We start from the raw sequence: 14,066 nt of genomic DNA on the forward strand, positions 1-14,066 counted from the left end.
TGTCGAGCCTTTGTGCCAGTTCTGGGGTTTCCCTCAGCCTGACTGGACTTCAGCACTGTACCCACTCCCTTCAGTCTGTGTGTCCTCTGTGCCCCATATGCCCTAGCCCTATATATAAAGCCACCGCCCTATTGTGCAGCCCCACAGCTCCAGATGGTCGGGCTGGGGAAGCCAATGGCTGTGGAGCTGGCAGCAGGGTTAGGGGGTCCCCAGGGAGTGGGGGGCAGTGGCAGATGGCAGGTGCCCCCACACGTGATCCCTGCCTGCACCAGACACAAAAGGACCCCCTATTATAGGCACAGCATGTGCTGGGGGGTTTCCAATTAATCATCCCCCCAGACAGAGAGTTCACACTGGAGGTGGGCTGTAGGGTAGGAGCGGGGGGTGGGGGGGAGGAATTAATGCATCACTGCACCCCTGAGATGCACATGGGGAAGGATGGAACTCTGGTTCAGTTTCTAAAGGGGATCAGGCAGGCAGGCAGGCGTGCGGGGGGGTATATATCAGAGTTGAATCAAACCCAGATTCCACCCAGCCCCCACAGCCTGTAGGACAGGATCGCCCCTTAAGGTTTATTTCCCCTGCACATTCTGTGAGTGGAGAATCATCCCCCTACAATCTCCCTGACTCCCAACTCCAAACCGGGGTGTAGGCTTGTCCCCTGCAGTCTAGTATCTATGTGTTGTCATTTATTCATCCACGCAGTCAGTCATGTTAGTACTGTTTGTCATCATGTTTTACATTAATAATTTATTTTTAAATATACACTGTATGAGCTCTTTGTTATACTTATGAATTGTTTATGGTTTCTTAACATTAAATTTGTCCTTAGTGACTTTTAAAAAATGTATTATCTCTCCACTTTATTACATGTGCCTTCCTGTATTTTGTTTCTTCTTATTATGCATTTCCTTTTTATTGGGTTAATTTCATTTTTATTTGTTCACATATTTTCTATGGGTTTCCCTGTTGTAGTTAATGTTTCTTATTTATTTCATTAACTGGTTTTAAAATATATCTTATTGATTTTATTATTGTATATATTATATTTTATTAATTATCTCGATCATTCCATTTATTATTTTTGTTATTTTTATTAATTATATTGTGCATATTTTATTAAATTGTATCATTTAATTTTATCTGATTTATTATTATAGTGCTTTTATAATTAGTTATATTTTATTAGTAGTGTTTTTCTTTCATTGATTATATGTATTGATATATTGGTATAATTATTTTATTATATTTTATAGCAATAATTATCCTTTTATGGTATACATTTTATAATGATTAATTATTGTAATTTTATTGTTGGCTTATCATTTAATGTTATTGTATTTTATTTATTTTCATATAATGTTGTTAATATGATGTAATTATTATTATAATTAATAAAATAGCTTTATTTCATGCTTAACTTTATCACAAAATAGTATCAATTTATTTCATTAATTTTATAACTAGTAATTGAGACTATAATTGTTTGTTTTATTTTGTTAGTAATGTTTTTATGTATTATTTTACTGTTATTTATTCTTTAATTATATTTATTTGTAAATTTTATTATGTATGATTTGTCATGGGTTAATAATTTAATCATTATTTTATTAACATCTTGATTAATTATTTATTCTATTCATTAGCAATATTGTGTGGTTGTTCTTTTATTTATTTCATTACAATAATCTTTCAGTTCCTTGTTACTTCATCTCTGGATTCTCCAACACAACATCCCAGCGAGGTGTCACTTCCTCATTTTCAGTTCATTATTGGTTTCCGATGATCCTATTAATCCTTACCTCTTGTTTCTGCATTGCCCTGTGAGAAATCCTCCCCCGCCCAAAAACACACGCCTTTTGCCTGTGGGACTCATTGCCACTAGATTTCCATTCAGCCTTTTTACAAAAAAAAAAAAAAAGAGGGTGGTGGATATAGCCACCATATCAAGAGTTAGATGAGGTAAAAAAAAATCAGTGGTTCCATCTAGCCCGGTCCTGTGGCTGGCTTAAAACCCACTCAGCTCTGGGATAATTTGTTCCTAGGAAAAGGTTCCTCCAGTCCTGGAGTTTGGTTGAGATATTAGCTACAGCATTACTGAACTATATCTCATTTTCCTACAGTTTTGGTTGGGGTCTAAACTGCAGCAACACTGAGCCTTGCCTCAGTTTCTCCAATTTTTGGTGGAGTCTAAGCTTCAGCAACACTGAGCTGTGTCTCAGTTTACCCAGTTTGGGTTGGGGGTGTGGGTCTAAGCTTCAGTGGCACTGAGCCATGCCTCAGTTTTCTGGAGTCTGGCGGAACCTTTACCTGGGCCTAAATTATCCCAGAGCTGCCAGGTTTCTGAATCCAGCAGCCACGATACCGGGCTAGATGGGCCCAGTGGTCTGATCCATCCCAAGCCTGGTGCGAAGCACCTGTGAAATGCTACGAGCTCGGCCCCACTCTTTCCATATGCACAAGTGGCCTCTGCGTGTGGCCAGTGGTCCCCAGTGTGGGGCAAAGGCCCTGGGGGCAGGGGAGGGGCATGGCTGTTCTAGGAGACAGGATGGGATCGCTGCACCCATTCATTTTGCCCCTGGAGCGCTGGTCTTCCCCGTTGAATGGCTGCTTCCCCTGGTGCCAAGGGGGCATGCAGCATGCCAGGGCCTGGGATTGGGCCCAGGGTGGGAGGGGATTGGGGCTGGGGGGGGGGGCAGGCAACACTGACCAAAGAGACCAGCTGCATTGCCAACGATTATTGCAAAAGATCCCAGCTGTCTCCCCTGTGTGTGTGTAGGGGGTCACTGTTGGTTTCAATTCTATACACACACACACACACACCCTTCCAGTCCCTGGGGGTGGAGGGTGGCTTCATACCCCACTGACCCCCCTCCCCAATGCCAGCCACTTTCAATAGCCTAGCCAGACACATGCCTGCTCTGACCTCCTGTAACCCCCATGCAGCTGCTGGGAGCAGACCCTCCCTCCCCCCAGTCAATCCTCCCCATCCCCTTTGGGGCACTCATGGGTTAACCGTTTGTAGGCTGGGGACTCTGAAATTTGCTGGATATTTTGTGCAGAAGAACCTTGTCCATAATCGAGGAGGAGAGGAGGGTTTTGTGGTTGGGGGTCTGCAGCAGCACGCCTAGCTTCAAATCCCATCTCTGCTGCCGATGCCAAGCAGGATCATAGGTGGGTCCCTGCATCTCCCCAGCACCGCAGTTTCCCTCATCTGCAGGGTTGCGAACTCTGACTGAAGCTATTCAGGGAGCTTCCCCCCTCCCCATGATGTAATGTCATGAATTGCACAGTACCTATTACAATCTCCTCCATTGCTTTCAATAGTTACCAGGAGATCAATGCCAATTCCGGTAGGGCTAGCAACCCTACCCATCGGTAAAATAGGGAATGATCCTGGTTTTGTCTAATCTGACTGGGGTGGAGCTGTTCAGGTCAGGGGCTGCTCTCCCTGGGGGTCTGTGCAGCACCTGGCAGAGATTGGGGTCCCCACTGCTGCAAACAGGGAGAAACAGTCTCTGCCCTTAACAGCTCCCAGTCTGACGAGACACCGGGTAGGAGGAGAAACTGAGGCACTGAATGAGGGAGACTTGTCCAAGGTCAGCAGCAGAGCCAGGAGTAGAACCCAGATGTCCTGGCTGGCAAGGTCCTGCTCCAACCACTAGACCCCACTCCCCTCCCCTCGCTGGGGTAGAGCCCAGGTGTCCTGGCTCCCAGCCTCGCACCCTCCCCACGGGGCTGTTTCTCTGGGTTCAGGGCACTGAGGGAGTCGCTCCTACCGCAGGGTCCGTTCTGGGGGTTTCCGCAGCGGCCAGATCCGGGCAGCGGGCAGGCCGGCCGGCGCCGGAAGGGTTAACCCCTGAGCCCCAGCTCAGCGGCTGCCGCAGGAACCGGCTGCACCCGCCTGGCCCGGGGCCCAGGCGGCTCCACCTGCGGCAGGTGGGGCCCGGCCAGGAAGCAGCAGCCCGGCCGCTGCCCCAGTCCCCTGCGCCCGGCCCGGCTGGCCCATGGAGCTGCCCGCGGTGCCCCAGCCCTGGCGCTACTGGCTGCTGCTGGGCTCCTACGGGCTCTTCCTGCTGCTGGGCGCCGCCGTCTTCGCGGGCGTCGAGGCGCCGCAGGAGGCCGGGCTCCGGGAGGCGCTGCGGGGCGCCAGGGCCGGCTTCGTGCGCCAGCACCGGGGCTGCGTGTCGGAGCCCGGCCTGGAGCGGCTGCTGGAGCGGCTGCTGGACGCCGACAGCTCCGGGGTCTCCGCGCTGGGCAACGTCTCCGACGACGAGAACTGGGACTTCAGCTCGGCGCTTTTCTTCGCCGCCAGTGTCCTCAGCACCACGGGTAGGGCCGGCCCGAGGCGGGGTGAGGGGCGCCGGCAGAGCTGGCAGCGGGGAGCCCAGGGTGGGGGAGCGGGGGGCTGCGGGCTGGGAGTGAGGGGCACTGGCAGGGGTGGGGGGGCGAAGGAAGCCGGGAGTGGGGGGCTGCGGGCTGGGAGTGAGGGGCACTGGCAGGGGTGGGGGGGCGAAGGAAGCCCGGAGTGGGGGAGTGGGGGGCTGCGGGCTGGGAGTGAGGGGCACTGGCAGGGGTGGGGGGGCGAAGGAAGCCCGGAGTGGGGGGCTGCGGGCTGGGAGTGAGGGGCACTGGCAGGGGTGGGGGGGCGAAGGAAGCCCGGAGTGGGGGGCTGCGGGCTGGGAGTGAGGGCACCACCTTGTCTCCCTCCCCACTGACACTCTCTCCCCCCAGGCTATGGCCATACGGTGCCCCTGTCGGATGGGGGGAAGGTTTTCTGCATCTTCTACACCCTCCTGGGACTCCCAGCCACTCTGCTCCTGGCCACCTGTCTTCTGCAGCGACTCATGGGGCTGCTGAGCCACCGGCCTGTTCAGTATCTCCACACCCACTGGGGCATCTCTCTGGGCCACGCAGCACTGGGCCACGCAGCTACCATGGGACTGAGCGTGCTGGGGCTTTTTATCCTGCTGCCAGCCCTCTGCTTTTGGGCTCTGGAGAACGGCTGGAACTTCCTGGAGTCTGTCTACTTCTGCTTCATCTCGCTCAGCACCATCGGACTTGGGGACTATGTGCCAGGTCGCAGCAGCCCTGCCTCACTGCGCCATCTCTACAAAATCAGCATCACGTGTGAGCCATTTTCCAGGCAGTCACTAGGGGGTGCTGTGCTGCAGGGAATGGGGGGACTGGCTCAGCAGAGGGCCCTGTGCTGCAGGGAGGGACATGGGGGCCTCGGTAGGGGGTGCTGTGCTGCAGGGAGCATGGTGAGGTCAGTAGGGGGTGCTGTGGTACAGGGAGCATGGTGGGAGCTCTGTAGGGGGCGCTATGCTGCAGGGATGGGGCAGGGGCTCTGTAGGGGCGCTGTGCTGCAGGGCGCGGTCAGTAGGGGGCACTATGGTACAGGGAGCATGGTGGGGGCTCTATAGGGGGCGCTGTGCTGCAGGGATGGGGCGGGGGCTCTGTAAGGGGTGTTGCACTGCAGGGAGGCGGTGGGATAAGTAGGGGGCACTATGCTGCAGAGGAAAGGGGAGAAATCCCATCTCAGCACCCTGATCCTCATCTCTTCCCCCCCCCAGGTTACCTTCTCCTGGGGCTCCTAGCCATGCTGCTGGCCCTGGAGACCATCTACGAGCTGCGTGAGGTCCACAGCCTTGTCCAATTCTTTGCCCCCCCACAAGCCCCTGCCTCCCCCTCCAATGAGGACAATGACCGGTTGGAGATCCTGAGCCATGACCAGCTGGGCCTGGCTACTGTCTGTGGGCCCTCCCCCTCTTGGAGTCAAGCGGACAATGAGACAGATGGGAGAGAGGCGCCCCCTGACGGCCCCTCTGGGTAACCTCCATGGACAATATGTTGTGTCCCCCCCACCTCCCTTCATGCATCAATAAATGAAGTTGTACAGAATAGACACTGCTCATTGGGGAAGGGGAAGATACAGGGGTGGCTGATCCCATGGGTTGCATCTGGGGCAACAGAGAGGGGAGACAATGGCATGGAATGGCCCACAAGTGTGACCCAGAGTGGGCAGGGGAGGGGAAGATGCTGGGCTGGATGGGGATGGGAAGACACCTGCTACCCTCAGAGTAAACAAGCTGCCCTCCTGTGTCCTATCCTCCCACCCCCAGGAATTACCCAGAAGCTGCTAAGAGCTTTTGCCCAGGAGGGGGTAAGTCCTGGATCCTGCGCCTGTCCCTGAGCCAGGCCAATGCCAACCTCACAGACCAGGGGAGCAGCAAAGGCCACCAGGCATCTGGGCCCTATGGTCATTCCTACCTCCTGGCCCAAGGAGGTGAAAATTCCCTTCCCAGAGGGGTACAGCTCTGGAAGGCAGGGGGTCTAGTAGGTTAGAGCAGGGGGTGCTGGAAGCCAGGACTCCTGGGTTCTAATCCAGGATCCGCACAGACCAATATAGGTAAAAAGTTCCTAATGCCAGTGTGACGAAGTGGGGGAGTTTCTTGTTTTCCGTGTTTCCTATGTGGGATTTGCTTGGCTTTCCTAGGGTTGGCATGCAGAGGGGATGGGACTCAGTTTCCCTAGGTGCTACGGGTTGAACAAGGTGATGGGAGAGGGAGTTTGTTGTTACAGACGACCAGCGAGGGAACTTGGGACCCCAACCACTGACATGGAGAATGGAGACCCCAGCAACCGGTGACCTGGGGACCCAGAGGCCCAGCTCAGGAGTGACAGCCAGGTCTGGCTGGTGGGAGGACAATGGGCTGCGGAGAGGGGAGAGGAGGCTCAGGTGATCCTGTTTACCTGGAGAGAAGACAATGGACAGAAGCGGGGCTTGGGGCCGGTGAGGTCAGATGCCCAGCTGGGAAGCAGGGGGGATCTGGGCTGAAGAGGGGGAGCAGGCAGAGCCCACCTGGCCGCAGGGGAGACTGGGATGTGCTGTGCTGAGGGAGGCCAGGCCTGAGGCCCTGAGAGTTTCCTGTGCTGTGTTCAACGCTCAATAAACCCTCCTGTTTTACACTGGCTGAGAGTCACTCCGGTCTAGAGAACAGAGTGGCATCATCCCCTTTGGGAGTGGAGGCTCTGGGGGTCCAGAGCGAGTGGAGCCCATGGCGAGAAACAGGTGTACGAAGGCTCAGAGAGGTGCGGCTCCAGGAGGTGGAGGGGCTTAACCCCAAGAGAGAGTGGACCCCCTGGGGAAAGGGCTGTCTCACTGAAAGGGGCACCCCCCACCCCCAGATCGCACGGGGCCAAGAGTGTGCACGATCTGTGAGTCCGTGACAGCCAGTTACAATGTGGTGGTAGTTTATTTATTTATTTATTTTTATTTTTTTAATAACTCTTGCAAGGAAATTCCCAGCTAGGGGCATTGCTGTGGAGGAAGTTTGCAGTGCCGCACTCATCCTTTTCTTTCTCAGGTGAGCACCCCCATGTGCGGATCCCCTCGCCGGACAGCATTGCTGAGCCTGGACCACAGGGAGGGTACAGGGTGGGGCCCTGATGGTGGCTGGCATCCCCTTGTCCTGGGTATGGGAAAACCACTGTGCCCAGCTTGCCCTGTCTGCCTTGGATGTACACTCCTCTTCATTACATGGCTCAATACCATCTGGAATTGCTTCTTCCTTCTCCTCCTGCTGGGCACAGCCCGCCCCTCCCTCCCCTCTCCCCCAGCCAAGACCAGAGACTCAGGGGAGGGAGGGCTGGCAGCCAGGATTCCTGGGTTCTTCCTAGCTCTGGAAGGGGAGTGGAGTCTAGTGGGTTAGAGCGGGGGTGGCTGGGAGCCAGGATGCCTGGGTTCTGTCTCCAGCTCTGGGAAGGGTGTGTATGGGGGGAATTAAACTGGGCTAAATGTTCACTGTCATTTCCCTAACACACTAATCTGGGGGGGGGAGTTAAACTAACCAAATCCCCCACAATCCCTTGGAAGGGACATCGGGGGGAATGAGAGAGGAGGAGAAGCTGAGGGTCCAGGGGGAGGGACAGTCAGTGCAGCGGATGAGATACCCCACCGCTAACCACTGCCCATCCCTACTGGGAGAGAACCCAGGAGTCGGGTTAATCATAGAATAGAATATCAGGGTTGGAAGGGACCTCAGGAGGTCATCTAGTCCAACCCCCTTCTCAAAGCAGAACCAGTCCCCAATTTTTGCCCCAGATCCCTACATGGCCCCCTCAAGGATTGAACTCATAACCTTGGGTTTAGCAGGCCAATGCTCAAACCACTGAGCTATCCCTCCCCCCAATCTCTGAAGGCACCATCCTGTCGGTCAATGGCACTGGTTTACACCTGGGGCTCTGGCTGTAGGGTGGCTCTGAACAGCCTTGAAAACTGGAATCATAGAAATGGGATGAAATGTGATACTGCAAAGTGCAAGGCCATGCACAGGGACTAGCGACAAGAGCTTTTCCTATAAGCTGGGGTCGTCTCCTGAGGAGAAAGATGACTATGAGCTGCCAGCATAATGGGGCTGTGGAAAAGGCTAGTGCAGTCCTAGGATGTATGAGGCGAGGTATTTCCAGTAGAGACAGGGAAGTGTTAGGACCGTTGTACAAGGCACTGGTGAAATCTCATCTGGAATACGGTGTGCAGCTCTGGTCTCCTGAGTGTAAGAAAGAAAAAGGAGTACTTGTGGCACCTTAGAGACTAACAAATTTATTAGAGCATAAGCTTTCGTGAGCTACAGCTCACTTCATCGGAAGTGAGCTGTAGCTCACGAAAGCTAATGCTCTAATAAATTTGTTAGTCTCTAAGGTGCCACAAGTACTCCTTTTCTTTTTTGCGAATACAGACTAACACGGCTGCTACTCTGAAACCTGTGTGTAAGAAAGGTGAATTCAAATGGGCAGAGGTGCAGAGAAGGGCTACTAGGACAGTCTGAGGAATGGAAAAGAGACTCAAGGAGCTTGGCTTGTTTAGTCTAACCAGATGAAGGCTGAGGGGAGATCTGATTGCTCACTATAAACACATCAGAGGAGGGAGAGGAGTTATTTAAGTTAAGTGCCAATGTGGATTCAAGAACAAATGGCTATAAACTGGCCATCAACAAGTTTGGCTCCTAATTAGTCAAAGGTTTCTAACCACCTGAGGAGAGAAGTTCTGGAACAACCTTCCAAGAGGAGCAATGGGGGCAAAAAACCTAACTGGCTTCTAGACTGAGCTTGCTAAGTTTATGGAGGGGATGGTATGATGGGACTGTCTACAATGGCGTGTGGCCCTCCATGACTCATACTAGCAAATCTCTCCAAGGGCAAGTGATAGGACATTAGATGTGGAGGGCTCTGAGTTACTACAGAGAATTCTTTCCCAGGTGTCTGGCTGGCAGGTCTCGCCCCGCATGCTCAGATCTAACTGATTGTCAGATTTGGGTTGGGAAGGAATTTTCCCCTGGGTCAGATAGTCCCTGGGTTTGTTTTTGTTTGTTTATTGCCTTCCTCTATAGCATGGGGCATTGGCCACTTGCTGGTTTGAACTAGAGTAAATTGTGGATCCTCTGTAACTGTAAGTCAGTAACTTAGCCAGAGGTTAGGGGCAAACGATGGGGGTGGATGGGTGAGATTCTGTGCCCTGCAATGTGCAGATCAGACTAGGTAATCACGCCGGTTCCTTCTGGCCTTAAAGTTTGAGCCATAGCCTCTACTCTGCCTCAGGTGAGCATCAGCCCTCCATCCATCCCCGCACGTGCCTCCTTCCAGCTCCATGGTATCTGGGCCTGTTCATTGCCCTCAGGAGGGTTGAGGGGGGATTTCCTGTCAACTCGGCTCTGGAGAGGGCCATTCGTCAGAGGCCTGACTCCCTTCTCTCCCCCGCTCCCACAACCCCACTTCCCTCCTAGAGCTGGGATAGAGCCCAGGAGACCTGGCTCCCAACCCTCTCCCCTTGCCCTATTAGATGCCACTGGGTTTTTCTTTTTCTTTGTTTTTAATGGTGAAGCAGACTTGACTGAATAGTCCATCGCCACCAGCAATTATGATTCCTCAATACTCAGCAGTTTATATGCTCTTACTTTGCCCTGTACCCTTCAGGTAATGTAACACTGCCCTGCTGCCACTATCCCATTTCCCCGCTATTTTTACTAAATAACAATGTAACTTTTGTTACCATAAGACATTAGAATGCCTTTATCAAAGCCCTTATGTACCCATCACAGGTGATTCGTTTCTTCTGCTCTCTAGCATATGCATTGCCCATCCTTGTGTCTATTTATTCAAAAAAGACTTTTGTTTAAGCCCCAGTGGCCAGTTAACAGGCTAAACAAAGTCATTTCATTGTCCTAGGCCAGGCCCTTAAGAACGGCCTTATCCTCAACTGTAGGGCACAAATCAAAAAATCTCCTTTCATTAGTCCCAATTTTCTTGCCATTCCTCCTTTACATTCTTCTTGAATCCCTGGTCACTCAAGGGCATTTCTGTGGCAACCCTTCCATTTCGTACCACATTTTTAGCTGCTTTCTCATGATCAGAACTTCTATTTTGTCAGTCCCAATGAGACCTGGGACGTGGCTACGTTAATGTCAATGAAATGCCCACGGAGATCCACAAGCACCTGGAGAACCATCGAGAAATACCCCTTCCAATTAACGTAGTCGGAGGCTAGGTGGGCTGGTGCCAGAATTGGAATATGTGTCCCATCTATCGCCCCTTCGCAATTAGAGAAACCCATTTGTGCAAAGCCAGCCATAATGTCATGCATGTTACCCAGAGTCACGGTTCTTCTGAGCAGGATGCAATTAATGGCCCTGCAAACTTGCATCAACACGATTCCAAAGGTCAACTTTCCCACTCCAAACTGGGTAGCGACTGACTGGTAGCTGTCTGGAGTTGCCAGCTTCCAGATTGCAATAGTCACCCGCTTCTCCACCGGCAGGGCAGCTTTCAGTCTCGTGTCCTTGCGCTGCAGGGTGGGGACGAGCTCCTCACACAGTCCCATGAAAATGGCTTTTCTCATCCAAAAGTTCTGCAGCCACTGCTCATCATCCCAGACTTGCAGGATGATGTGATCCCACCACGCAGTGCTTGTTTCCCAAGCCCAAAACCGGCGTTCCACAGTGGTGAGCATGTCTGTGACTGCCACAAGCAGTCTCGTGTTGTATGCATCCATATCGCCGGAGTCCTCACTGTCAGTTTGGATCTTAAGGAGTAACTCAACTGCCAAATGTGATGTGCTGGCGAGACTCGTCAGCATGCTCCTCAGCAGTTTGGGCTCCATTCCCACAGACCGAAAGGGAAGACAGAGCACACAGCACAAACACCATTGAAAAATGAGGACTAAATGTGGACAGAAGCCCAGGGATTGCTGGGATGTGAACTGATGCATCACGGGGCATTGGAACAGGACCCAGAATGACCTGCACCCCCTGCATCCTTCCCACAAGTCACAGCACCAGAATGGGAAGAGGGGCTCTGTGGGATAGCTACCCATAATGCACCACTCCCAATGCCACTGCAAGTACGCTTGCAGCTGTCAGTGTGGACATACTGCAGCACTTTCCCTACTGTGCTCTCCGAAGGCTGTTTAACTCACAGCGCTCTACATCTGCAAGTGTAGCCATGCCCTTAGGCAGGTCTACACTTAAAATGCTGCAATGCTTCAGTGAAGATGCTACTACACTGACAGGAGAACTTCTCCCATCAGTGAAGTTAATCCACCTCCCTGAGAGGCGGTAGCTATGTGGATGGGAGAAGATCTCCTGCTGACATTGCGCTGTCTACACGGGGAGTTAGGTCAGTATAAGTGTGTCACTCCAGGTGTGGATTTCTCACGCTCCTGAGCAATGTAGTTATAGTGAAGTTTATAGTGTAGACTGACCAGGACTTAGCCTGAATGTTTCTGATGTCTTGGCATGTTTATCTGCCCCCAGCACATACTCCAACTTTGTCTTTGTTCTTTAGTTTGTTTTTGATAATGCTTTGTGCTATTTCCTTATTACTTTTATATTTTGTTAGATTTCTACTATTGTCTTTTTTTGCTTTTTTATAAGCTTTGTTCCATTCCTTAGCTATCATTTTGCACATCTCATTCTACCATGGAAGGGAGGGTTTCGTTTTGGGATACGTACTTCAATATCTTATTTAATAGCAACAGCTACAGTAGCCATAAGTCCTTTATTACATTGTCATTGAAATTCTCTGTCATCACTCTCACAATTAATATTCACAAAATCAGTAACTTACTTGTAAATAGTTCCCAGGTAGCTTTCTGAAAATACCAGGGGGGGTCATTTTTCATTACCTTCAACTCACCTTGTCCTTGAAAAGTAGTAAGTGTAGGCAAATGATCACTCCTATTCCTTCCTCCTTACACATTTTCAAGTTGCATCTACTTGCAATATCTGCTGTTATAATTCCCAGGGCTAATCAAGAAAAACTATCATCTGCTGCATTAAATCTAGTTGGGCCACCATCGGTCAAAACCACTAGATAATTTTCAACAATAAACTCTTCCAAGCATGTGCCACTGGTCTCAGCTGTCAGTTAACGTCACCTAATTGTATTGCTTTGGCTAGGGATCTTGTCATAATAACATTTTGGTTTATTTCCTTCCTTAGCTTTGTTTTTTGCTTACTTTGCTTCTACTCCTCGTTTCCCTACTTTGCATGCATTCTCCTCCTGTCAAAGGCATTCTTCAGATTTCAGAGTGATTTCATGGGGGTGGGGTGGGGTCAGAAAATCTTCCATCTCAGCCTTTCCCCTAGCCCAGCCTTTCTAGCCCCACCCTTACTGGGTTCTGACACAAAGAAGGGAGAAATGCTTGGGCTGCTGCAATTCGCTTGGGTCCCTGCCTATCAGGAGTGTTTGAGGTGGGTTTAGCTGTGCCTCTGAGCATGCTAGGAAAGAATCCCCGTATAAAAGCCTCTGTGAAAGCAATAGGAAGCCATCTGCCAGCGATGCTCTCTGGGGCTGATGTGGGACAGCTGTTGTGGGCTGGTGGGTCTTTTCTTGGCTAAATAGTTTTTGCTGGATTTAATATTTTTTATTGTAGGGGCTGCAGATGTCTTCTGGGGAGAGCGAGGGTATATTCCTTCCCATCCCAATCTATGGTGGGGGTAGGGGGCTTTTCACCACCGTCTCTCAATATGAAGAGAGGACTGGGAGTCAGGACTCCGCATCCCTGTGTGCCTTTGAATAAACCACCTGTCTTTGTGCCTCAGTTTCCCTATCTGTAAAATTGGGACAATACCGTCCATGAGGTAGGTTATGTTTGATTCATTACTGCATGCGGAGGAGGGGAGGGTGTACGGCTACAAGGCTGCTGGTAAACTCAGCATGATATTCCAGTGCAAGCGTGTATAATTGTTTAGCCCCAGGGCTCCTGGTCTTCCATTTCCAAGCTCAGGCACGGGGGAGCTGTTTGTCTCTAATGCGAGGCGGCCTGTGCCCGGCTGGCGGTGCCCATTCTGAGCCCCAGCAGCAGCAGCCCGTGCTGGGCACAGGCTGGAGGACCCCTGCAGCCATTCCGGCCCCCCGGGCGTTTCCCTCCCTGCTAAACCTCCACCCCCCCGCATGAGATTCCTGAGCCCATGGGGGTTAGAAATCTCCCCCCGGGTGGATCCTCGAGGCTGGGATCTGCCCTGTGGGCTGAAGCGCTGGCTCCATTAACCTCGCTCGGGGGCAGGCCCCCAGCGTGAGAAATCAGGACAGGGGGTGGGGGGTAATAGGAGCCTACAACAGGAAAAGACCCCAAAATCGGGACATCGGGTCACCCGACGGCCTCCCTAGTGCCCCCCCCCCTCCACGGAGGAATGGATCGCGCCAGCCCTGCTCGCGCCACGCCGCTCCTCCGCGCCTACCAGCGCAGCCCCAGACGCCGTCCCCGCCAGAGCGGCGAAGCGGCGCATGCGCCCTGCAAAGCCGACGCCAGGCGCGTGCGCTCTTAGAAACAGATTCCCCCCGCCCAGCCGTGGAGCCAGACTGGGGCTCAGCTCGGATTGGTCGGGGCGGCGGCCTACGGGGCGGGGCATAAGCCCGGAAGCGGCTGCCGCACGCGGAGCCAAAGGAGAGGCGTGAGCGGCGCGCCCCGCGCGGGGCCGGCGCTGCAGCGCGGGTGAGTTTGACGCTCTGTCCCGTTTCTTGGCGCCGGCGCTGCAGCAGCCCCGCCCCCACCCCCACCCCCCACA

General features: G+C 52.5%; 1 protein-coding gene across 1 annotated transcript; it reads left to right on the plus strand.

The window, feature by feature from the left end:
* The first annotated feature begins 3,890 nt into the window (after window positions 1-3,890).
* Window positions 3,891-5,906, plus strand: KCNK7 (potassium two pore domain channel subfamily K member 7). Its single transcript, XM_038410513.2, has 3 exons — window positions 3,891-4,332; window positions 4,735-5,130; window positions 5,577-5,906. The coding sequence occupies exons 1-3, from the start codon at window positions 4,008-4,010 to the stop codon at window positions 5,834-5,836; spliced, it is 981 nt and encodes a 326-aa protein (XP_038266441.1). The 5' UTR covers window positions 3,891-4,007; the 3' UTR covers window positions 5,837-5,906.
* The last annotated feature ends 8,160 nt before the right edge of the window (window positions 5,907-14,066 follow it).

The sequence above is a fragment of the Dermochelys coriacea genome, chromosome 7 (genome assembly GCF_009764565.3).
Source record: "Dermochelys coriacea isolate rDerCor1 chromosome 7, rDerCor1.pri.v4, whole genome shotgun sequence".
In the NCBI taxonomy this organism is placed as follows: Eukaryota; Metazoa; Chordata; order Testudines; family Dermochelyidae; genus Dermochelys; species Dermochelys coriacea.